Source organism: Capricornis sumatraensis, chromosome 7 (genome assembly GCF_032405125.1).
Source record: "Capricornis sumatraensis isolate serow.1 chromosome 7, serow.2, whole genome shotgun sequence".
NCBI lineage: Eukaryota > Metazoa > Chordata > Mammalia > Artiodactyla > Bovidae > Capricornis > Capricornis sumatraensis.
Window position 1 is genome coordinate 57,962,775 of NC_091075.1, and position 27,022 is coordinate 57,989,796.

Here is a 27,022-nt window from a genome sequence, read left to right on the forward strand (position 1 = left end):
GTGGCTTAGTGGTAAATAATTTACCTGCAATGAGGAGACCCGGGTTCAATTCCTGGGTTGGGAAGATCCCCTGGAGAAGGAAATGGCAACTCAGTCTGTCCATGGAAAACCCCATGGACAGAGGAGCCTGGTAGGCTACAGACCATGGTATCGTAAAGAGTTGGACATGACTGAGGGGCTTCACTCACTTCAAGGCAAGTATTCTTGCTTGGAAAATTCTATGGACAGAGGAGCCTGGCAAGCTATAGGCCATGGGGGTCACAAGAGTCAGACATGACTTAATGACTGAACTACCACTACCAATTGAGTATCTTAGCTAAATCTTCACCTTCAAATTTTTTTTTTTTTTTTTTTTTGGCCACACTGCACAGCATTTGGAACTTCCCTGACTAGAGGTTGAACCCAAGTCGCCTGTAGTGGAAGTGTGGAGTCTTAACCACTAGACTACTAGGGAAGTCCTCTTAGCTAAAGCTTGATGCATATATTATTAAGGGACTCATAAACAAGGAAAGAGCAAAAAGAAACTTGAAATATAAAGTTCTATGATAAATATAGAGGGCCTAAAAGAATTTCTAAAAGCTCTCATGACAAAATTTCTGTATGCTCTAACAATGTTAAACTCAGTAGGAAAATTATCCACCATTTAAAGGCCAAGATGAAGCTATACATTTTGGGGACACAGTGCATGAGTCAGTGTGTAACATAAGGAAGGTTATAAATTAAATGGCTTTCAACAATTCACTTTTCCAAACTTCTAGTACTACATGGCCTCTCAATCATGGGGTACTTTGCTTTTATGTTTTCACTTCCTCAGCCTCATCCTGGGCAAAAAAACGTATTAAGATCTAGGAAGCCTGGTGTGCTGCAGTTTATGGGGTCACAAAGAGTTGGACATGATTTAGGAATTGAACAAAACAATAATAACCAGAGAGTCAGACCCCTCCTGGTATTTGCTAGGGCAGGAAAGGATCAGTGGGAGTTCAGAGAGGGTTCTTTAGAGTTAACCCTAGTCGTGTCTGACTCTTTGCGACCCCATGGACTGTAGCCTACCAGGCTCCTCTGTCCATGGAATTTTCCAGGCAATAGTACTGGAGTGGGGTGCCATTTCCTTCTCCAGGGGATCTTCCCTACCCAGGGATCGAACCCAGGTCTCCCGCATTGTAGACAGATGCTTTACCGTCTGAGCCACCAGGGAAGTCCCAAGAGAATTGATTGGTATTCTTAGTTATATTGTGCTGTACTTGCTATTAATTAGAAAAGCCTTTGTATAAAACAACACAGAATGGTCAAATTTAGTTATTTAAACAGAACAGACATATTACCAGGACTATGAAACAGGTGCCCCTCAAAAATATTTTTCCAAACCATTTGCAACCTTAAGTTCTTACTCTTTGCAATCCATGGACTGTAGCTTACCAGACTCCGTCCATGGAATTTTCCAGGCAAGAGTACTGAAGTGGGTTGCCATTTCCTTCTCGAAGGGATCTTCCTGACCCGGGAATTAAACCTGGGTCTCCTACATTGCAGGCAGACACTTTACTCTCTGAGCCAGCAGGGATGCCCTAGACAAAAACAGTATTTCCTAACTACTGGTCCCTGATCCCAATAAAAGCTCATCTGTGCAGAAGCTGGGAGGGTCTTGGGAAGAGAGACAGAGACAGACAGGGTAGTAGTAGGAATAGGGGAGAGAAGAAAACACAAACCCGAAAATATTTCTAAAACACATACTATGCTTTTATCCTTCACGTCCAGTCAGATAGCAATTCAGACCATTGTTCTCTCAGATATTTTCTCTGGGGTTTCATTCCACTTCTTTGCCAATATCATCTCTCTGACCCCTTCCTTTTCTACTTAATATCCAGATCCTAGGATTTTAGAACTTCATGGCCTGATTGTCTAATGATTCCATATAATTCCAGATTGGTGCTATTCAAATACTGTTTTATCATGTTAATCCCCTTTCCAAAGCTCTATTTTCTACTACTCAATATCTCACTTACCTAACATTAAAAATGTAAATTTCTTTCCTTGACTTTTCAAGGGCTAAATAAATTAGATTCCTTCTACTCATCTCTATAAACCAATAAGTTAAAATGGTATTTATTTATAAGTCAGTTGATCATAATACACTGTTTGGAAAGCTGACCTTTGTTGCTATGGTGTTGATCAATTTCCCTCAAGCTGTATGAACTTGAGAGAAATTCCATTCTTGTTTTATACAAATTCTAGTCCTACTTCTGGACCCAACTCATCCATGAAGATGTTTTTCTAACCCAGTCCATACTTGTTATTCATGTCTCTAAAACTCTAAAGATAAAATTTAGGTGTTGATTACATGAAAAGTCATGTTTGTCTCATAATTTATCTCTTAAAAATAATAATTTCAGCCTCTGGCCATACTTCCCTGAATGTACCCAATCTTATCTGTTCTTGAAAAAATAATTTCATATTTGCTTTTTAAACTAATATGGGTTTTAAATTTTCCTTCACAACCTATGTGAGAACTAACATAGCAAGTTAGTTAGAGGCTTAGAGAATACTTGTAAAAAAGCTCTTAAGACATTTCTCCTAAAGTCAGGAACAAGACAAGGGTGCCCACTTTCACCGCTACTATTCAACACAGTTCTGGAAGTTTTGGCCACAGCAATCAGAGCAGAAAAAGAAATAAAAGGAATCCAAACTGGAAAAGAAGAAGTAAAACTCTCACTGTTTGCAGATGACATGATCCTCTACATAGAAAACCCTAAAGACTCCATAAGAAAATTACTAGAGCTAATCAATGAATATAGTAAAGTTGCAGGATATAAAATCAACACACAGAAATCCCTTGCATTCCTATACACTAATAATGAGAAAGTAGAAAAAGAAATTAAGGAAACAATTCCATTCACCATTGCAACGAAAAGAATAAAATACTTGGGAATATATGTACCTAGAGAAACTAAAGACTTATATATAGAAAACTATAAAACACTGATGAAAGAAATCAAAGAGGACACTAATAGATGGAGAAATATACCATGTTCATGGATCAGAAGAATCAATATAGTGAAAATGAGTATACTACTCAAAGCAATCTACAGATTCAATGCAATCCCTATCAAGCTACCAGCGGTATTTTTCACAGAACTAGAACAAATAATTTCAAAATTTGTATGGAAATACAAAAAACCTCAAACAGCCAAAGCAATCTTGAGAAAGAAGAATGGAACTGGAGGAATCAACTTGCCTGACTTCAGACTCTACTACAAAGCCACAGTCATCAAGACAGTATGGTACTGGCACAAAGATAGAAATATAGATCAATGGAACAAAATAGAAAGCCCAGAGATAAATCCACACACATATGGACACCTTTTCTTTGACAAAGGAGGCAAGAATATACAATGGAGTAAAGACAATCTCTTTAACAAGTGGTGCTGGGAAAACTGGTCAACCACTTGTAAAAGAATGAAACTAGATCACTTTCTAACACCACACACAAAAATAAACTCAAAATGGATTAAAGATCTAAATGTAAGACCAGAAACTATAAAACTCCTAGAGGAGAACATAGGCAAAACACTCTCCAACATAAATCACAGCAGAATCCTCTATGACCCACCTGCCAGAATACTGGAAATAAAAGCAAAAATGAACAAATGGGATCTAATTAAAATTAAAAGCTTCTGCACAACAAAGGAAAATATAAACAAGGTGAAAAGACAGCCTTCTGAATGGGAGAAAATAATAGCAAATGAAGCAACTGACAAACAACTAATCTCAAAAATATACAAGCAACTTATGCAGCTCAGTTCCAGAAAAATAAATGACCCAATCAAAAAATGGGCCAAAGAACTAAATAGAAATTTCTCCAAAGAAGACATACGGATGGCTAACAAACTCATGTAAAGATGCTCAACATCACTTATTATTGGAGAAATGCAAATCAAGACCACAATGAGGTACCACTTCACACCAGTCAGAATGGCTGCGATCCAAAAGTCTGCAAGCAATAAATGCTGGAGAGGGTGTGGAGAAAAGGGAACCCTCTTGCACTGTTGGTGGGAATGAAAACTAGTACAACCACTATGGAGAACAGTGTGGAGATTCCTTAAAAAATTGCAAATAAAACAGCCTTATGACCCAGCAATCCCACTGCTGGGTATACACACTGAGGAAACCAGAATTGAAAAAGACACATGTACCCCAATGTTCACTGCAGCACTGTTTATAATAGCCAGGACATGGAAACAACCTAGATGTCCATCAGCAGATGAATGGATAAGAAAGCTGTGGTAAATATACACAATGGAGTATTACTCAGCCGTTAAAAAGAATACATTTGAATCAGTTCTAATGAGGTGGATGAAACTGGAGTCTATTATACAGAGTGAAGTAAGCCAGAAAGAAAAACACCAATACAGTATACTAACACATATATATGGAATTTAGAAAGATGGTAATAATGACCCTGTATGCGAGACAGTAAAAGAGACACAGATGTGTAGAGCAGACTTTTGGACTCTGAGGGAGAGGGAGAGGGTGGGATGATTTGGGAGAATGGCATTGAAACATGTATACTAGCATGTAAGAAACGAATCGCCAGTCTATGTTTGATGCACAATACAGGATGCTTGGGGCTGGTGCACGGGGATGATCCAGAGAGATGATATGGGGTGGGAGGGGGGGTTCATGTTTGGGAACTCATGTACACCCATGGTGGATTCATGTCAGTGTATGGCAAAACCAATACAGTATTGTAAAGTAAAATAAAGTAAAAAAAAAAAAAAAAAGACTATGAGGAAGATTAAATGAGATGGCATATGCAAAGCCATCAGCCCAGCATCTGGCACCCAATAAATATTATCTCTTATATATGATCTGAGCAATGACAAGGGAATATACAACAAATAGGTCTATTTTCCATGGTCTCTATGGATCTCCCTTCTTCTTTCACTGGCAAAGATTATTTCCTCAAGCCTACACATTATATGAAAAATCAAGTTCCATCTCTGCTCATGTATGCTAAGGAGCAATTTTCATGAGACATTTTCTTGAAAGTGAAAGTCACTCAGTTGTGTCCAACTCTTTGTGACCACATGGCCTATACAGTCCATGGAATTCTCCAGGCCAGAATACTGGAATGGGTAGTCTTTCCCTTCTCCAGGGTATCTTCCCAACCCAGGGATCCAACCCAGGTCTCCTGCATCACATTTGGATTCTTTACCAGCTGAGCAACAAGGGAAGCCCTTTTTTCTCTTGAAAATATTCCACAAATTTGGCAATATTTGCAGCCTGACATCTAAAATCTATTTCAAATTAAAAATTATTCACATTCTTTGTTTGATATTGATTATATAGAGCACATAATCTGTAATTTGGAAGAAGCAGAATTTGATATAGTTCACTCATTTTATGACATTCATTCACATTTAATAAAATTTAGTTCTATGAATGAGTAGAAGCCAAACTCAAGAACTGTTTGAACATAATCTAGAAAAAGTCAAATATCCCCCTACTTCCCAGTGTGTTTTCCTTTGTTACTTGTATTGAAGAAGTAATGCTTAATAGAACAAGCAGCCTGAAGACACCCTTCTGTAATTAGATTATTCATAAGCAATAAAACTGTAAATACAGTTTCTACTGGAGGATTGACTAAGAAAGTGCCAGAGATTCCATGGCATTTTGATGACAACACAGCACACTGTAAAAAGTGGACCACTACTTACTTTTCTATTCTGTTATCAATTTCTGAGAAAACACCTGCACTTGAAGTGGACTGGATTTACTTCCAACTTTTACACATCTTTGGCTTTAAAAAGATTTGATGAGGAATGGAATATAAATTATTTCAGCTAGACTAAGATTTATATGAACTCATACTATTTTTGCTGGAATATTCTTTTATTTTCTAAGTCAATCCATAGTGGATGGCTCAGCTTCTCAGGTCTGAATTTGCCAGAAGCAGTTGCATTTTGATCTATTCTATTCTAATGCATATTTAATTCCAAAGCATCTGTCTTAAGTAGCAATCTAAATTTAGAAACCCACAGGCATCTGCATTTGAGTTACATATTCTATCTTAAAAGTAGTTCTTCCCCACTGAGATCATTAAAACTTGATTCTATTGTGGTATCTAGAGTTCTATTGGGGTAATATTAAAGAAGTTTAGTGCTTAAAGTAAGACTCCTGCAACATAAAATTATTTATTCTGGAACCTTGCTGCTAAGCTGCTGCTAAGTCACTTCAGTCATGTCTGACTCTTCGCGACCCCATGAACTGTAGCCTACCAGGCTCCTCCATCCATGGGATTTTCCAGGCAAGAGTACTGGAATGGGTTGCCATTGCCTTCTCCATCTGGAACCTTACAGAAGCTATAAATTTATGCCTACCTTGTAAAAGAGATGTTAAAACTAACATGTGATTTAAGTAGAGACAAGAGAAAATTCCTTTACTTTCATATACTTCCATAAAAGTAAAGTATATTTCCTCATTACCTTAAATGAATGAGCAGAAATTAAATGTTGGATGCTTATAAAATCTGTTCTTTCTTGTGATGTCTATATTTTAAACTCTCGAGATAAAGTGAACAAGTTGAGAAAATTAAGTCCCCTAAACACTTCAAACCTCTAAACTTATTATTTGATATAATTCTTCATTAAGCAAAAAGGTACTGAAAATATAATGTCAAACAAAAATATATGCCTCTAATTTGTTACATAAAATCAGAAACATCATCATACAATTAATGAAATACAAGTCATGAGTGTGTGCATATAGATAAAGGAGAGATACAGATAGGTAGAGAGACACTAAAATTTGTGGCAACTTGGTCTCAGGTATGATGGGACAGGATATAAAGGAGGTGGCAGAGCTACTTTATGTTTTGATGAAATACTAACATGTAAGCAATTCATTATTGAGAGAAAAATGTGGTTGTAACCAGTCACCCTTGTTTAAAACTCTCCTAATTTTTACTTGGCCTGCAGGTTAGAATACGAAAATCTTAAGAAAGGAAAAGAAATCCTTAACCAATATGTTTCTGAGATGATTTCAGTTTTTCTGCTAACAAACTGACAGAGAAATCACATTTACTTTCATTATTTTCCTTTTAGATTCCAATTTTAAGGAGTAGTGCATGTAATGAATGAAGCAATAATTCTGGAAAAAGTGGTCCCTGTGATTGATTTAGGAGACATTTGCCAAGACAGAGACAAAGTAGATTGCACACCTAGCCAACCTAAATTCTATGACACAGGGCACCCCATAAGTAGTACTTGTAAGCCCAGGCTGCTGTGAGACACAACTGGAAGAAAATAATTATGACTTAAGAAATTGATTTTAAAAACAAACAATAGGCCAAACCTTCTTTAAAATCACAGTCCTGAAAGAAGACAGATGCAGAACTAACCATAATGAAAAATATTATTTTACTTTGACAATCTGAATATAAATCAAGTTTTAATGAAAAACATCCTGTTTTTGACCAAAAATAAACTACTAACATGAAATAGTCTAATTAATGTATTTCCTGAGGGTGTTACTCTAAAACTTTTTTTTTTTTTTTCATGCAGAGGGACATAATTTCCTGGTAGAAAAAAACTGTCGCTATCATAATACCAAGTTGCACACTGGTTTGGTGAACTGAGGGGGACGAGTGCAGGGGCAGAGATAAGTTTCACAGTTCCCATGCTGTCACAGGAATGCAGGAGATATGAGAGTAACGCAAGAGTTTACTGACATGTTACTCTAGAGAATATTCCACCATCCAAGTCCCTGAAACGCTCAGGTAAGCTGCTTTCCACTGCTTGGATTCCCAGGTTTTATGAAAGTTGCTTTGTCTAGACCTTACAGAAGCTTTATGCTTTCATGACAGGATGCAGTCATAATCCCCAGAAGAGGAAATAACAATAGGTGAGGCATCCCATGCCCAATCTTCCTACCCAGTTTGTAGGTAGAGCCATATAACAGTCTGTCACTCAACCACTTCTTCTTGCCCTTAAACAACAGAAAGATTTTACTTATATGCGATTGTTCTAAACTCGCTCAATCTAACACTGATGATTTTTTTTCCCCAAAGATTAACAAAACTTAATGGTTTCCTTGCTTTGAATTATCCCTCAGGCCCACCTGTACAAAACCTTCTTGTATATTATAGTCTTTTAAGATCTTATTCTCATCTGTTTTTATTTAGCTGGCTAATTTATTGCAATTCAAATAAGAACTAAGTTATTATGTCTGTGTGTATGTGTCCAGTCGAGTCTGATTCTTTGTGATGCCATGGACTGTAACCCACCAGGCTTCCCTGGCCATGGAATTCTCCAGGCAAGAATACTGGAGTGGGTTGACATTTCCTCCTCCAGGAGATCTTCCTGACCCAGGTATTGAACCTGTGTCTCCTATACTGGCAGGCAGATTCTTTACCACTGTGCCACCTGGGAAGCCCGAGTTATTATGTCTAAGTGTGGGATTTTAAGTATTTTGCAGCATGGAGAATTTAGAGACATTTTAGAGGAATATTAAAAACATGAAAATTCTTACCCCAAAATATGAAAATATCACTTATTTTCTAAAAGAAAAGCCATGAGAACCTTTAATATATTTTATAATGTTGACAGGACTTCGTTCACAAGCTCAAAACATCTATTTCAAAATTAAAATGAAAGAATTACAGAATTTATGAACTAGACCAGATTTCATACATTACCTAAATCAGAGAGTCTCAACATGACACCACTGACTTTTTCAGCCAGATTATTCTTTGTTGTAAAGAGATTTCCTATGTATTGTAGGATGTTTAGCAGCATCTCTGGTCTCTAACCATTATATATCAGAAGCCCCACCCCACCCAGTGTGACAGAAATATCTCCAGATGTTGCCAAATGTCCCTGGAGGACATAAGTCTCTACTACCCAAGGACCACTGCTATATGACAGAGAAGACTGTAGCAACCATATGACTAGAGAGAACTTCTACTGCAATCCTTAAGCAGTATATGGAGGATGTAATCAACATCATATGTAGGAGGAAGAAAGAAATTAAATAAGGTAAAGGTGTCTAATAGATTAATTTCTACAGCAAAATGAATACCTGTTCTATTTAGATGCTAATAAGACCAGAATGACATAGAAGTTTGCATTTTATAAAAATACTTTTATGCAGTTATAAGATATGAAGGGCAGAGTTAGGACCCAATATTTATGCTTCCCCAAATTCATATGTTAAAACCTACCTATACAGTATTAGGAGGTTTGTGGCCTTTGGGAAGTAATTAGGATTAGATGAGGTCATGAGGGAGGGATCTTCAGGAATGGGATTCACGTTCTTGAAAGAAAGAGTCACAGAGGGGCTTCCCTGAAGGCTCAGTGGTAAAGAATTTGCCAGCCAATGCAAGAGATGTTGGGTAGATACCTGAGGGGGGAAGATCCCCTAGAGTAGAAAATGGCATCCCAAGTCAGTATCTTTGCCTGGGAAATCCCATGGACAGAGAAGCCTGGCAGGCTACAGTCCATAGGGTCATAAAGAGTCAGATATGACTTAGCAACTAAAGAATAACCACAACAAAGAGTCACAGAGAACTTGCTTCCTCCCTCTGCTCTCCACCCTGGGAGGATACAAGAAGTCCCCTGTCTGTAGCCTGGAAGAGGACTCTCACCAGAACTTGGCCAGGCTGACATCTGATGTTAGACTTCTAGTCTTCAGAATGTGAGAGATTAATTTCTGTTTATGAGCCATCCATCTGCCAAAGCAGGAGACGCAAGAGACTCAGGTTCGATCCCTGAATCAGGAAGATTCCCTGGACAAGCAAATGGCAACCCACTCCAGCATTCTTACCTGGAAAATTTCATGGACAGAGGAGCCTGGTGGGCTACAGTCCAGTTCAGTTCAGTCGCTCAGTAATGTCTAACTCTTTGCGACCCCATGAATTGCAGCACTCCAGGCCTCCCTGTCCATCACCAACTCCTATAGTTTCTCAAACTCATGTCCATCGAGTCAGTGATGCCATCCAGCCATCTCATCCTCTGTCATCCACTTCTCCTCCTGCCCCCAATCCCTCCCAGCACCAAAGTCTTTTCCAATGAGTCAACTCTTCACATGAGGTGGCCAAAGTACTGGAGTTTAAGCTTTAGCATCATTCCTTCCAAAGAACACCCAGGGCTGATCTCCTTTAGAATGGACTGGTTGGATCTCCTTGCAGTCCAAGGGACTCTCAAGAGTCTTCTCCAACACCACAGTTCAAAAGCATCAGTTCTTCGGCACTCAGCTTTCTTCTCAGTCCAACTCTCACATCCATACATGACCACTGGAAAAACCATAGCCTTCACTAGATGGACATTTGTTGGCTAAGTAATGTCTCTGTTTTTGAATATGCTATCTAGGTTGGTCATAACTTTCCATCTAAGGAGTAAGCGTCTTTTAATGTCATGGCTGCAATCACCATCTGCAGTGATTTGGGAGGCCAAAAAGATAAAGTCTGACACTGTTTCCACTGTTTCCCCATCTATTTGCCATGAAGTCATGGGACCAGATGCCATGATCTTCGTTTTCTGAACGCTGAGCTTTAAGCCAACTTTTTCACTCTCCTCTTTCACTTTCATCAAGAGGCTTTTTAGTTCCTCTTCACTTTCTGCCACAAGGGTGGTATCATCTGCATATCTGAGGTTATTGATATTTCTGCCGACAATCAGGATTCCAGCTTGTGTTTCTTCCAGCCCAGCGATTCTCATGATGTACTCTGCATATAAGTTAAATAAGCAGGGTGACAATATACAGCCTTGATGTACTCCTTTTCCTATTTGGGACCAGTCTGTTGTTCCATGTCCAGTTCTAACTGTGGCTTCCTGACCTGCATACAGGTTTCTCAAGAGGCAGGTCAGGTGGTCTAGTATTCCCATCTCTTTCAGAATTTTCCAGTTTGGGGTCACAAATGTTGGACACGACTTAGCACACATATACTGTGAGCCACCAAGTCTATTGTAGTAGCCAGAACATACCAAAACATCATCACAAAAACAGAAACATAGACTAGTTTGGTACAATTAAGAACTTACTGATTTGTCACTACTAGTTAAGAGTCTGCAATTATACCAGTTAGCTTTACCACATTTAAGAGCTGTACCAACCTCCCCAACTCTTTTTTTTTTTTTTAATTAGAAGTAAAACTAACCTGTACTCAAATCCAGTATGGTAAGTCACTACATACAAAGGGGCTCTGTTCTGAGAGCACATTCATAAATCCAGTTTGTTCATAAGCCCAACAAAGTTATCCTAGGTACCCAACCCAATGAGCTATACAGTACTGTATTATAATATGTTTAGAATATTTTTTCACACAAATAATACATAAAAAGCAAACTCAAAAATAAAACATTTTTAACCTTACAGTATAGTACCTTGAAAAGCACAGTACAACAGCTGGCATACAGGGGCTGGCATGGAATAAACAAGCAAGAATTAACTGACTTGAGGAGGAAGAAGAGGTGGGAGATGGTACAGCTGAAGGACCATCAGCAATAGGAGACAGAGGGAAAGCTGAAATTTCACTCATGCCTGATGAGTTTTGGCAGGAACAGGTTCTGGTTCCTTGCTGGATTCAATTCCATTTACTCTCTTGAAAAAACAATCCAGTAATGTCTGGGTGGTAGCTCTTTTTTTTTCCTTCTCATCATAGGTGGCATGGTAGCACTGGACTGCATTCTGAATGGCTGTTGCAAGATTGTGTACCTTTCTATGTTGAGTCTTGTGCCTTAAAAGCAGTTACTCCTCAAATAAAGGAAATCCCTTGCCATTTCCTGAACTGTGACTCTCTTCGGTTCTTCAATTACTTTTTCTTTATCTTGTCTCTCTTCATTGTTCCTCTAGGACTCCAATTCCATCAGGTCTTCATTAATAAGCCCCTTGTGTTGACAGCAAGGAATTCAATGAAGTTATCTTCTTGCAGATCTAGCTTCTGCTTCTCGCTGAGGGTCACTAAGTTGCCAAAGATGGACTCCTCATCTACCTTCTCAAATCCAAGAAAATCATGAACAAACTGTAGGCAAAGGTTCTCCCAAACCCCATTCATGGTGACAGCAGTAACCTCATGCCAAGGGAAGTAAAAAAGTAATTAATGGCCTTGTAGATGTTAGAGTCCTTCCAAAATTGTTTATGGGTTGTTCCTGATTCATCATTCAACTTTACTGCCTGATGAAGATTGTGTCATAAGTAATAGTTCTTGAAAGTTGCTATAATGGTCCACAGGTTGAGTGAGCAACGTAGCATTCAGTGGAAGATGCACTGCTTTGAAGATGGGATGAAAACTGTCCATGAGTGGGGAGTGGCCTGGAGCACTGACAAGCCACAAAAGAATGTTGAATGGGACGTCCTCCAAGTAATATTTCTATCCCTTTGGAGGTACTGTGGTGGAAAAATCAATCTTGGAAGATGCCCTGTGTAACCTAGGCTTTGGGGTTACTCTTCCACACAATAGGAAGAGAGCCCTTGGCTTTATTTTTAAGGGCTCTTGGGTTCTCTGAATGATAAACTAAGAGAGGTCTCAGCTTGATATCACCAGAAGCATTGCCACCAAACAACAGTGTTAGCCTATCCTTTGTTGCTTTATAGCCTGGCATCAACTTTTCTCCATACAGATGTAACTTCAGTCTGGCATCCTCTTCCAGAACAGCCCTGTCTTATCCATATTACAAACCTGCTTGGGTAAATATGTGTCTTCAGCAATAATTCCCTAAAGCATTTCAGGAAATTCCCAGAAAGCTACAGTATCTGCACTCACTGCCAAGTCACTTTTATGTTGTGAAGGTTGGCTCTAGCCTTGAACTGATGAAACCAGCTGTTGCTAACATTAAAAAATGCACCCTCTAATTTTCACAGGATTTCTTCTTCAAGCCTTCATAAGGGCTTTTCACTTTCTCTTGAATCAGCATTAAACTACGTGGCCCTCCACACTGATGCTGATCCTGCACGCACACACTGAGAAAGTTCTCCATCTCCTCCATCACTCTTGCATGTTTCTTTGATATTATCGTTGACATCATCACACAGCAGACTTCACGTGTTCCATGATCTTGTCCTTGCTCTTTGGAATTGTGCCGACGGTCAAACAATTCATGTCATAAGAATGAGCGATGTCCATCATCTTTTCACCTCATTCCACTCTTCTCAATTATTTTCACTTTTGTTTCCATGGTTATCACTTGGCACAGAATAGCAATACTGTTACATCACTGCTGCTTTTAGGCTTGCTTCCAGACACCCTGAGCTTGAAATAAAGATACTGTACTACTGTACTCTATACAGTACAGTAAAGCACACAAAAGCAAAACCAACGGTAGAGGATGTACGCATGTGACAATATATGGCAGACACATGAACTAACTTATGTGACTGGACATGCAAGGGCACATTCAGATCTTTGAAAGTTTTCATCTTGCAGATTCATATGTAGGACACTTACTGGATTTAATAAATATGTGAACTGGAGGCAAGTTACTTAATTTCTTTGAGCTCTTTCCTCATTTGAAAAATTCAAATGATAATATAACTCATGGAGAAGTTAAAAAAAAGTTTTAAATGAGTTTTGGTATGTAAGGAGCTCAGTTAATAAAATATATGATTAATAAATAGTAATGGTTATTATGAATATGAATTAGAAAAGCTGTGGTAAATTTCATCTAATAAAATTAGAATCCTCTGCTTTCAGAGTTGGTTTATAGACTGTGTGGCAAGAAATCTCTTTCTAATCTGTCAGCTAATGTCAACATAACAGAAAAACCAAAATTTAAAAATGAAAGTTTTCTGATATGTCAAATAAGTTCAGAGAGTGTCTTCCATAGTTGCCCCATGTTAGCTAACTTTTGACTTAACCTTACATGTGTACATGTCTTCTCCCAGTTGGATAGCAAATATCATTATTAGAAGTATTTTTTTATATTTGTTTTCCAGTATTATGGCAAAATAGGTGATAATTTTAACAAGCTCACAATCTCAGAGCTTGCACTTCTTGAATGCCTAGAGAACTTTCAAATGTAAACATAACTCAGGATGATTCACCATCTATCCAAAAATTAAGAAAACACTCAAGCATGACAATAAAACAAACAAACAAAAACTTAAAAAGAAGAATCATTCCTGCAGAATCTTTACCTTGATACTATCAAAATAACCACCTAATATCACGGTGCTACCCACTGGGAAAATCTCATCATGGCACTTGGTCTATATATTCTTCTTTCTATTCTGCAATAACATGTTAGTAGATTCTGCATTTAGCTACCCATTTTTTACATTTTCAAGTAACACTTGTGCCATAATAATTGTCCTTTAACCACTCGAATTTTCAATCACAGTTGGAATGTGAAATAGCAGCACCTACCATTATAGTGTTTAATTGTGTCAATGGTTAAGAATCTCTTCACTACAAGATAAGCAGAGCCAGGTTCAGCTAATGAACTCCATCGAAGCACCTGTTCCAATATATTTTCTGTGTAGTGAAGAGGACGTTCTGCAAAAAAAAGGCAAAATCAAATCACCAAAAAAATCTTAACTTTTTTTGATTATAAAATTTAAAACGTCCTTTTAAAAAGCTCTGTGCATTACAACAAGCATGACTGTATCTTATAGTACACAAGAATAGTGCTAGTACTACATACATGATACCCTAAGACCTGGAACAGCATTAATCATGTAATAAAATGCACTGTATAAATAAATCTGTGCAGGGACATCTGTTTGTTATTAAACTACTTTTTAAAAAAATTCATAGGTGTTATTCTTTAGATGAGGCTTCCCTGGTAGCTCAGCTGGTAAAGAATCTGCCTGCAATGCAGGAGACCCCAGTTTGATTATTGAGTTGGTAAGATCCCCTGGAGAAGGGATAGGCTATGTGCTCCAGTATTCATGTGCTTCCCTGGTGGCTCTGAGGGTAAAGAATCTGCCTGCAATGTGGGAGACCTCGGTTCAATCCCTGGTTGGGAAGATCCCCTGGAGGAAGGCATGGCAACCCACTCAAGTATTCTTGCCTGGAGAATTTCCATGGACAGAGGAGCCTGGCAGGCTACATATAGTACATGGGGTCGCAAAGAGTCAGTCACAACTGAGCAACCAAGCACAGCAGAGCATAGCATTCTTTATATAAAAATCTCAGAAAAAAGCTACCTTTCTGTACAACAAATTAGTGAATTATTCTACCTTTTAAACAACATTCTAGTTTGCTTATGGAAAAATGCCTGTTTGCATACACAATTAAATATTTGTAAAAGTACTAGTAATTGGTCCAGTACTAAGTATAAATCCTTTGTTTATCCCAACAAGACTAGCATAATTTCTGATCAACACTAGTGGACAACTTATAGCTGATAATCAACTTATATGAAATTATAAAGTATAACTTCAAAAAGAACAGAAGATAATCCTTATCAAACAGTACTGAGTAATTTCTGTTTAACTATTAGTGGAAATATCAATCAGAAACATTATGCAGCAATATTATCCATTAACAGTACATATAATAGGCTAACAAGCAAAAAGTTGGTCACATCTTCACAATTTCTCCTTGATAAATACTCATCCATATATATTCTGTTTTATGCAACCATACTTTAAAATATATCACAAGTTCTTAGCATAGAGTTAATTAACCAAAAAACCCCAAAGGTTTTTAGAATTACAATCAAAATTTCATAGGAAAGTTTTTTGCTGATCAAAATATGCATGTGTGCATGCATGCGTGCTCAGTCATGTCTGACTCTTTGCAACCTCATGAACTGTAGCCAGCTAGGATCCTCTGTCCATGAGATTTTCCAGGCAAGAATACTGGAGTGAGTTGTCATTTCCTATTCCCAGCCTAGGGATCGAACCCGAGTCTCCTGCATTGGCAGGTGGCTTCTTTCCCACTAGTGCCACCTGGGAAGCCTGGTCAAAATATGCCAATCACTTAATAAAATCTTGTAACAGAAGCATATGCTGGGGGAGAAAAAAATCGAGTCTTTTCATAGTGTACTGAAAATAGCATAATTGAAATAGCAAGAACATAAACTCTAATGTGAAGATGTTGATGTAAGTTTCCTGGTACCACAGCCTTTATAAGTCAACTCAACTCTTTTATAATCTCCTACTAGGGTTTTTGTTTTTGGTTAAAGTAGTAATGCCAATAACAAACAACAAAGTTCATGTCAACAGCATCACACTTGTATATTACCCATGCTTTATACATAAAGTCACAAGTAATAAAAAAGACCAAATGTATCACAGTCTCTTTAGTACTGGTCTCCCTTTTATTCACACAGCATTCTGGAACTTGTTTTTTTTCCTTCCAGTGTAAATAACTATATAGTTTTTGCTTTCTAGTCAGTACAGTGAAATGCAGTTCTGCATTCTGTGCATCTTGGTGTAAACCTAGGCACTGTGATGGTGATTGCAAACAACAACTAAAAAAAAACAAACAAAAACACAGAGCAACTAAATCATACATCTTGGAGGCAAACCTATTTCTTATTTATAAATATATCCCTTTCACAAAGCAGAGTGCTGAGTACATAATAGATGTTCAATAATAAATACTTGGGGAAAAAAATACCTTACAAATTTCTATGGTAATCCATAAATTAACAGTAAGTAATTATAAATGGATCAGCAGACATATATACTTCTTTGAAAATCAGGCAAAATCTTTTGTGCTACATTAATCCTGTTTTCTAAAATAAATTTATAAAAGGTTTGGCTAAAATCATGGGACACTACTTGCAAAACTCTGGGATGCTACTTATCCTGTTAACAGTTGCCATTTCTAGAATAACAACTATGTATCAACATAATATATACTGGTTACCTTACATCAGTTGCTGTTTTCAACTCTTACAACACTTTTCATTACAAATTATCATTATTTACATTACATGTAAAAGAACCCAAGAATCAGAGAGGTTCATCTACTTGCCTAAAATCAAACAGCTGATTCAAGTGAGGAACAGAGACTGGATTCTCAAATCTATCTGACTTTACAGCCCCAAGCTCCAAATCATAACTATTACACTTGGTTTTACTTTGTACAGATATGTAAACCTCCCCATGATGATTTTCACATATGTAATTTTGGGGAAAAAGTATCAACTCACTAAGATATTTCTGAGGACAAAAGGTAATATATGCAAAGTGAAAAACAATGTCAATTCACACTTTCTCCTTCGCTTTCCTATCCTTAGTGAGAAGATAGTACGTAAATAAGATAGTTTCAACATCCTTTATGTCCAGAAATTCATCATACTGCAGTTAGCTTGGAGGTAGGAATGCTATTCTTAACTGCAAAACTACCTGGATTGAAATAAAAGCTTACTCTCCTTTATTATAAGAATTTGTAATGAGACTTCCAAATATTAGAACACTTGTATTAAAGAGGGTCACTATTACCAGTAGATACAATAGTGATACCTCAAAGGTACTCTTAGTTATACTGAAATATATCACAGCAGAGAGAGAAGCAAATATAGATTTGCAAAAATTAGCCAAGTATGTTTTTCATCAATATTAATTCAAGAGAATGAAAATCCTGAAGATCCAAGTTCCTGCATAAAAATTGAGTTGAAAAATAGGATGAAAAGATAAATATTTATTAGACTGTGAAATGACACAATTATAAAAGAGGTAAGAGACAGGAAAAATGGACTGAGTCATCAAATGCTGTTGGAATATAAATTCCTACAAGTAAACAAGATTTTGTTAATAGTTACATTTACAACCATCTGTCATGATAAATTACCTAAGTCAGCTGGCATTAGGGTATTACTAGGGGAAAAAAACCAAAAACCTGATTTGTACACTGTTTATCCCTCGAGAAGGGGATGGCAATCCACTTCAGTATTCTTGGCTGGAGAATCACATGGAGAGAGGAACCTGGTGGGCTACAGTCTACAGGGTCATGAAGAGAGGAACATGGTTGTAGTGACTTAGCATGCACACACTCACACTATCTAGAACATTAAATTTTTTGCTGAAAATTCAGCGTAATTATTTAAGAACAGGGTGTGGAGATGGTTCTTTAGCTAGGTAAGTCATGTTCTCAGTATTTTAAAATCTTGTCTATAGAATTAAACCTGGCCTCCCTTGTTAAACAGAGAACTATGCATTTCCACCTGAAACAATTGGTGTTATCCTTAAATTTCTGGCAGTAATGACATAGGATTTGCAGAGACAATTATGACTTCCTTAACAACTAAAATTTTAGTGTCAAATCTAGAGCCATGCAAGTCTCTCAGAGGATGCCAGCACCCTGTCAATCAAGAGACGGACCAGAAAGACTCTGAATAAAAATGAACTGATCTTCCATCTCATGGTAGATATGAGCAGGAAGAGAACATTTTGTTATGATGCTGCTATGTAGACAGTAGCTACTTCACCAATTTGAGCCTCTCAGTGAGGAAGCCCACTTAAATGAGGCCCACGAGCAGTTAACGTTTTTCAGCATGTGAAGGAACTAAGGGGTAGAGTGCTACATTGGTAGGGTATCGGTTCATTCTTAAAGTGAAGCATTAAAATACCAGAAGTATGGTAAAAAATGATACCCTCTCCTAGGATGGGTTTCAGCTTGTCCTGGCCATCAGGACCCAGTGGCACCAGGACACACTGGTGGCAGTCAGTCAAGAATGCTTGGCATCTTTCAAAGGATGAGACAAAGAAAGACTTGTTCTCTGTCTAGTATAAGTTTCCAATGTCTCAGACACTTATATAGAAGGAAATGCTACTTATAAACTAACAGCTTAGAATCTAACTAGCCTTAATATAAATTCCAAAAATATTTTATATGGATTTAACATGATGTATTTTTTCCATGAATCTTGACTACTACAAAAGCAAAAAAAGAAAAAAATAATAATCGTGCTTTGTCAGAATTTTGCTAAGAGTTGTTTACCACCTGCTGTGGCTTGGATGTTTCCCTACTTCCCCAACTCACAGGTTGAAATAATTCCCAATGTGACAGTATTAGATGGAAGGGCCTTTGGGAGGTGATTAAATCATGAGGGCGGAGTCCCCCTAAATGGGTTTGTTATTGTTTAGTTGCTAATTTGTGTCTGACTCTATGACCCCATGGACTGTAGCCCACCAGGCTCCTTTGTCCATGGGATTTCCCAGGCAAGAATACTGGAATGTGTTGCCATATTCTTCTCCAGGGGATTTTCCTGACCCAGGGATTGAACTCGTGTCTCCTGCACTAGCAGGCAGATTCTTTACCCCTGAGCCACCAGGGAAGCCCCAATGGGCTTCATGCTCTTATATAAAGGAATCCCACAAAGTTCCATTTCATCATGTGAAGATTCAGTGAAAAGATGGCCATCTGTCATCTAAGAAGCAGGCCCTCACCAAGCAACAAGTCTGCTGGCACTTTGGTCTTGGACTTCCTACCCTCCAGAAATGTAAGAAATAAATTTCTCCTGTGTAATTCTGTTATGAAGTGAAGTAAAGTGAAGTCTCTCAGTTGTGTGCGACTCTTTGCGACCCCATGGACTGTAGCCTGCCAGTCTCCTCTGCCCGTAGGATTTTCCAGGCAAGAGTACTGGAGTGGGTTGCCATTTCCTTCTCTAGGGGATCTTCCCAACCCAGGGATCGAACCCGGGCCTACCCACATTGTAGGCAGATACTTTACCATCTGAGCCACCAGGGAAGACCCCAATTCCGTTATAGCAGGCTAAACAAAGACACCATTTCACCAATGAGGGCAATTCTGCTAATGATACATGAGTCACAAATTGACATGCTTATATCAGTCTGAATCTGTAGCTACCACATCTATGATAATTCCATTTATAAACTTAAGAATCTATTTTCATTATCTTCAATCATATAGGAAGGCCAGAGCACTTACATCAGCTTCCCTGATGGCTCAGATGGTAAAAAATCTCTCTGTATGCAGGAGACCTGGTTTTGATCCCTGGGTCAGGAATAGCCCCTGGAGAAGGGAATGCTACCCACTCTAGTAGAGTCTCTCAAGATAGTAAAGGGAACAAACAAAATATCTATTATACAAAGGAGACACTGGAAATGACCAGGTAGAAAACTATTGTTTTAAAGTTTACAGGCAGTGAAAATAAAATCCAGCGCTTTTGGTTCACTTGCTTATTTATTCATTTACTTATTTATTTATTTTTGGTTGCTTTGGTTACTTGGAGGATTTATATTTACATTAGAAAAAGCACCAATTCCCTGCTGACATTCTTCCTATCAACCACAATCTTATGGACTACCAATGCCTTCACTTTTATCTTCTTTTTACATTTCACTTTATCTTCCCTGCATGTTACTAGAAATAAAGCTCTTAACATTTCAGAAGGTCAGGTGGCTCCACAGGTCCCATCTGCTCCAGGAAGTCAACATAATCACAGGTCCCTTTGTTGCTTTCTTAGCTGTGTTCCTCTAAAAGCAGTAAAAATAATCTTAGTTTTCTCTTCGGGCAATTTCAACTTGAATGGTTGACCAAACATTAAGACCATGCCAAATTTGAATTCCTAACTCCATCAGATGTACTCTTTCTTGATGTACATGGGGTGTTCCTTTGATTATATATCTGGACATTTACCATTCAAAAGAGCTTGAAGTCTCCTAGTCTTTTTATAGTTTCATCAACTTTTCTTTAGTGAGAAGGAACCAAAAAAAAAACACCACCACCTGACTCCAGTGTTACCATTTGTGATATACTAATTGGCACATGCAAGTTGATAGTCATTTTCAGGATAAGCATCCCTTCATTTTCCCAGAAGAAATTTAAAAAGAGTATTTCCAGATACAGTGCAATCTTTGTACCAGCTATATATTTAATTCCTTCCTATCCTCACCCATTTGGTTTATTCCTCTCATTTTGGAGGATCAATGCTCAAAGGCACAGACCTCCAGAACTGAGACATGGGGATATCCTTTAACTCAACACTTGAGAGAATAACGGGTAGGGAGAGGATGCCTACCCCCAAATCCATGATTCATTGTTCTGCTGTTGACTTCCTAAAAAATCAACAGCAAGAGAAGCATAGAGGAGACCATCAGCTATCTAACAGCTAAGGAGTCCTTTGAGATCTCCCAGTGGTTGCTAGTCTACAAGCGTATTTGTAAATAATGCCACTGTGAACACTGGGTAGCATGTATCTTTTCAAATCACATTTTTTGTCTTTTCCAGATATGTACCCATGAATGGAACTGCTGGATCAGACAGTAATTCTATTCTTAGCTTTTTTGAGGAAACTCCACACTGTTTTCCATAGTGCCTGTACCAATTTACATAATCAACAGTATACTAGGGTTCTTTTTTTCTCCACATCCTCACCAACATTTGCTATTTATAGACTTTTTGATGACAGCCATTTTGACAACTGTGGGATGATATATCTTTGTGGTTTTGATTTAGCAATACATTTCTCTGATGATTAGTGATGCTAAGCATCTTTTCATGCACTGGTTGGCCATCTGCATGTTTCCTTCGGAAAAATGTCTACTCAGATCCTCTGCCCATTTTTAATTGAATTGTTTGTGGATTTTTTTTTTTTTTTTTTTTTGCTATTGATTTGTAGGGGTTCTTTAGATATTTTGGCTATTAACCTCTTAACAGATATATGATTTGCAAATACTTTCTCCCATTCTGTAGGCTGTCTTTTCATTTTTCTTGATGGTTTTCTTTGCTGTATACAAGCTATGAAGTTTAACTCAGTTCATTTCAGTAGCTCAGTTGTGTCCAACTTTTTGTGACCACATGGACTGCAGCATGCCAGGTATCCCTGTCCATCACCAACTCCCAGAGTTTACCCAAACTCATGTCCACTGAGTCGGTGATGCCATCCAACTATCTCATCCTCTGTCATCCCCTTCTCCTCCTGCCTTCAATCTTTCCCAGCATCAGGGTCTTTTCCAATGAGTTAGCTCTTCACATCAGGTGGCCGAAGTATTGGAGTTTCAGCTTCAACATCAGTCCTTCCAGTGAACACTCAGGACTGATCTCCTTTAGGATGGACTGGTTGGATCTCCTTGCAGTACAAGGGACTCTCAAGAGTCTTCTCCAACACCACAGTTCAAAAGTGTCAACTCTTCAGCACTATTTATTTTTTCTTTTGTTTCTTTTGCCTTGGAAGACAGACCCAAAAGATATTGCTACCATTTATGTCAAACAGTGTTCTGCCTACATTCTCTTCTAGGAGTATTAAGGTTTCAAGTCTTACATTTAAGTATTGAATCCATTTTAAATTTATTTTTATATACAGTGTAAGAAAATGTTCTAATTTGATTCTTTTACATGTGGCTGTCCAGTTTTTCCAGTACAACTTATTGATGAGACTTTCTCCAATAATAAAAGGGTTTTAAATGATTTTAAAATAATATGAACCTATTTGTGATTTACAAAATAATTTAGGCAGTAGTGCTGACAGTTATCTTTTACTCATAAATGAAGCTGGTAACCTACTGACTTCTCCTTAAAATTAACCAACTAAAGTCAAGACTTTACCACTATTGAACTATACAGTAATACAAAATTGTACTTCACTTATGCAAAAGATTTTAATTGCATAGCAATTGTTATTAGGCACTGTTGTCAGAGATAAAAACTGTACTAGAGATAGAAACAGAGTCCCTTGTTCCCTCTAAAGAGCTCTCATCAAGAAAGACAAAAATAAATCCATGTGATAGGCACCATAAACAAACAAACAGAAACGACAAGACAAAGTGTGATGGAACCCTTAGTCTGGGTTTTAAAGGAGGTAAACAAGGGGGCCAGAAAGGGAGGAATAAAGGCACACTTGGGCAACACCTTCTTGTATGTTAGTCAAGCGCAAGGTATAGAAGTGATTGTCTTCCATAGTGATTGTCTTATAAAGAGCAAAATGAGAAAAGATGGTAAAAAAGATCAGAGCAGCAGAAACCCACTATTTGGGGATAGAGGAAGAAGAATTGACAAATGAGATAAAACAATTCCAGCCCTAGGAAGAGAATCAAAGCAGCAATGAGAACAGAGTGAATGTGTTTCAAGTAAAAGGGAATGGTTATGAGAAATAAATCCTACAGTGAGAACAAGCAAAGTAAAGCCAGAAGTAAATCCACTGGACTTGGCAGGTGGGGGGTTGCTGGAGTCACTGGGCAAAACAGCTTTTATGAGAGGCCAGACTGAGCCTGACTGTGGGGGAGACAGTGTGAACTGACACCAAAGGACCAGTGGCACTGAATCCTGGCAATGAATATTGGAAAGTAGTGCTTTAAAACAAATTACATTTTTAAAGAATAGTGCATGATAAAAAGAATAAAGGAATAAAAACATCAAGATGGAATAATGAAAGACAAAGTATTTGATAATCCCCATTTCATTCTAACACTGATTATAAGACTCTTAATAATACACAATGAGGTATTTTTAATGTTCAATTTTAATTTTTGTATTGAGCTTGCAGGTGGCAAGATTTTACTTTTGGCAGTTTGACATCTATACTTGAAAGAGTCCCAAGACCTAAGCAGGTATCAACTAGACAGATGGTCAAGATACAAAGACATTCTGCATCTTTTTTTTTCCTAGAGGTATTTAAAACCAAATGGTGTCGTAAGAATGTTAGGCTTATTATTCTTGGGGTGGTCAACACATTTTAAAAGCTCTCTTTATTCTTCTGTACATGAGGTTTAAAAAAAATGACAAACTATCTGATCCACTCTACTAAAGATAGATGAAAAAGTAAAAAACTTAAAAGGAACCTTCTGCTAGACTTAAAACAAAATTAGTTTTTAAAATAATAATCTTTTAAATCAGTATCCTTGTTAAATAAGCAGCATACAGGAATAACGTGGAATAAGCTGGATGGTGGTGGTGACATTTAGAATATTGTTACAAATCACACTGCCTGTTCTTAAAAATGAAGCCTTATTTCCTGAGGCAGCAACATATACGACTAATATTTTACACTATAAACTTACAGTCAATAAAACAATCCCATTATTTTAATAATAAAATCATAGGAGGGCAACCTCAAGTAGCACCGACATATATCAATGCATGCACTGAAGTAGAAGGGGAGTAATAACAGGATGTGAAACTTTATAAAAACATAAAATGTTAGTAATGATTTTTCAGAAAAGTAGTGTTTCTTCACACTCTAAGGAATTTAAAAATCCCTAGCATGAGAACCACTTACCGAGCTCTTCATTTTCTATGACTTCAAATGTGGCCCAAATATCATCTTTTGTTGGAATTATATTTTTTATTGCTAATATGTCATTAGTTAACTCTTCTGCTTCCATCACAGGAGATATCTGCAAGAGAAGCAAAATTTCTTCAGAATATACATCAAAAACAGAAGTGGCCTTATGCTAGGGCAGTAACACCTGCCTGCCATCTACCACCTAATGATACTATGTGTCCTCTTAGTAGGTTTAAGCAGTTTCTCCAAGCACCTAGGGGAAACAGCTTATTCCGATCTTCTCCATAATGTAACACATTTTCATGTATGTGTAAAAAGTGTCCATATAATCGGGAAGAATTTTTTTGTTTTTAACTCAGTGAACAATTAAATAACTCAAAAAAGGAAGATGCCTATTCATACTCAGAAAGACCTTCCACAGATACTGGATCCTATGGCCTTGTAGGCAAAAATCTTTTCACTCAGTTCTATAATCAGGAGTTCAAAATGGCTCAGTTATTCGGTTTGGGTTCTAAATTATACACAGTTGACTGCGGTCCACCATGCCAAAAAGCCCCAGGTTTAGTGGTGTGTGGTGTGCCCCGCCACGCCGAGTGACAGATGCTGGGCTGCCAAAGCCTGCTTTCAGGCCAAGGGCAGAGTCTGCAGAGTCAGCCTGGGAGTTGGCTCTCCGAGAGCCTCAGAGGTTCGGGCCACTGCATAAGTACCCCACCTTCTTCAGGGACTTTGGGGGTTTCTCATTTGCTTTCTCCCTGTTTTTGTTTTTACCAGTCTTACAGGCATGCTGGCCAAAAGCAAGTTGGCTTTCTCCCGTTAGAATTTAGTTACAATGCTAAACAAATAGAACATGATTTCAGCGTTAGAATACTGCAGCTGCCACCTCCTTTCCACGTTTTCAGCACAAGTATGCACCTATTAAAAATTTCTTAGAAAATGTGCTCATTTCCATTTCTCCTGTCCCTTATTGATCATAAGCATATTGCACATATATAAATAATATAAAACATCTTTCATTAGAGGTAACTCATATAGTCTGTCTTTTGGAGTTCGTGGAATACCTTTGGAATATATTAGGCTTCCCTGGTGGCTCAGATGGTAAAGATTCTGCCTGAAAAGCGGGAGACCTAGGTTCAATTCCTGGGTCAGGAAGATCCCCTGGAGAAGGGAATGGCTACCCAGTCCAGTATTCTTGACTGGAGAGAGCCTAGCGGGCTACAGTCCATGGGGCCACAAAGAGCTGGGACATGACTGAGCGACTAACACTGACTTGGAATATATTAACGATGCAGTGAAGTCCATTATTTGCTGTTTAGAAGAGCTCAATGTAGTACAGCCTTAAAAGAAAAAAAAAATTAGCATATGGCAAAAGCAGAGAATGTTCAGGAATAGAAACCTTAGTAGATGAATGACTTCAGTGATGTCGCTCATCAGAATGGCTTTACAATATTTTAAGAAGTATAGCCCTTCCTTAAAAAAAAAATTACTGAGAAACCAAACTAGTGAAATAGTCGGCAGGGAGTTCCTCAGGTTGACACAGGAATGGAAGACTGGAACTCATTTCCTTGTTTCCATATGTTCCTATATGTTCCAGGTGATACCCAAGGCCCCTCTTCAGAACACCTAGAACTCTACAAAACACACTTTGGAATTAACTACTCTAAGTGATATACAAACCGAAATAATGAACATCAGACTTGGAATATCATGACTAATGTTTGCATCCAGGCCTTAATGTTATTAATTCCCATTTCTACTCATATGAACGTGAGACATCACTGCTTTACCTACCTCCTTGGGTTGAGGTAATGATTGGCTGAAATAAATATAAGAGCTGTGCAAAGTCTTAAGCACTAACTGGATGTTTATTTTTGTATAGTTTTTGCTATGTTTTTCAAGAGAATTTAGTATTTTCGTGGGTGAAACTGGACACTCTTTTATGTTAATATAATTAAAATACAAATTTTGCTTGATTTTAATAACTTCTGGTATGTCTCTATTAGATAAAATTAAAATGAACTAGTGAAGAGTTTATTGGAGAAGGCAATGGCACCCCACTCCAGTACTCTTGCCTGGAAAATCCCATGGACGGAGGAGCCTGGTAGGCTGCAGTCCATAGGGTCGCTGAGGGTCGGACATGACTGAGTGACTTCACTTTCACTTTTCACTTTCATGCATTGGAGAAGGAAATGGCAACCCACTCCAGTGTTCTTGCCTGGAGAATCCCAGGGACGGGGGAGCCTGGTGGGCTGCCATCTATGGGGTTGCACAGAGTCGGACACGACTGGAGTGACTTAACAACAACAGTGAAGAGTTTACGGGTAAGTGAAGTTAAGTCACGTGCTTTCACTATCTCTTTCAGCATAAGTGATAAGACATAAGCCGAGATATCTCTACTACTTCCTCATGTCCCCTGTGATCAACATCACATGTTCAGCGTAACAAACAGATGTGGCCAAGGAGTGCAAGGCAGCTCGTGTTAGTTCCACAGCTGAGTAACCAGTGTCAAAGAATCATATGTAATCATTTGTGCATGTGTGTGCTTAGTCGCTCAGTTTGTCCAACCATTTGCAACCCCATGGGCTGTAACCACCAGGCTCTTCTGTCCATGGGACTGCCCAGGCAAGCATACTGGAATGGATTGTCATTTCTTCCTCTAGGGGATCTTCCTGACCCAGGTATAGAATCTGCATCTTCTGCACTGCAGGTGGATTCTTTACCACTGTGCCAACTGAGAATATCCCCGTATGTAATCATTAAACATATATAAAATAATAATTACAGTATCTTTGACATAACTAAACTCCAGAAATATTTAAGACTCTGTTTTATATTGCACTTTAAAAAAGCTAAGAAGCTAAACCTGAATTTCTACTGTGAGATGGCAGCATGTCTAT

General features: G+C 38.1%; 1 protein-coding gene across 1 annotated transcript in view; it reads right to left on the reverse strand.

Moving 5' to 3' along the window:
- The window catches only part of ARAP2 (ArfGAP with RhoGAP domain, ankyrin repeat and PH domain 2), a 180,478-nt gene that overhangs the window by 30,949 nt on the left and 122,507 nt on the right, over positions 1–27,022 (reverse strand). The window contains exons 25-26 of the mRNA XM_068974940.1: positions 24,123–24,240; positions 14,354–14,482 (exon numbers count right to left, since the gene is read on the reverse strand). Coding sequence (XP_068831041.1) covers positions 14,354–14,482; positions 24,123–24,240 — 247 coding nt within the window. The remainder of the gene's footprint in view (positions 1–14,353; positions 14,483–24,122; positions 24,241–27,022) is intronic.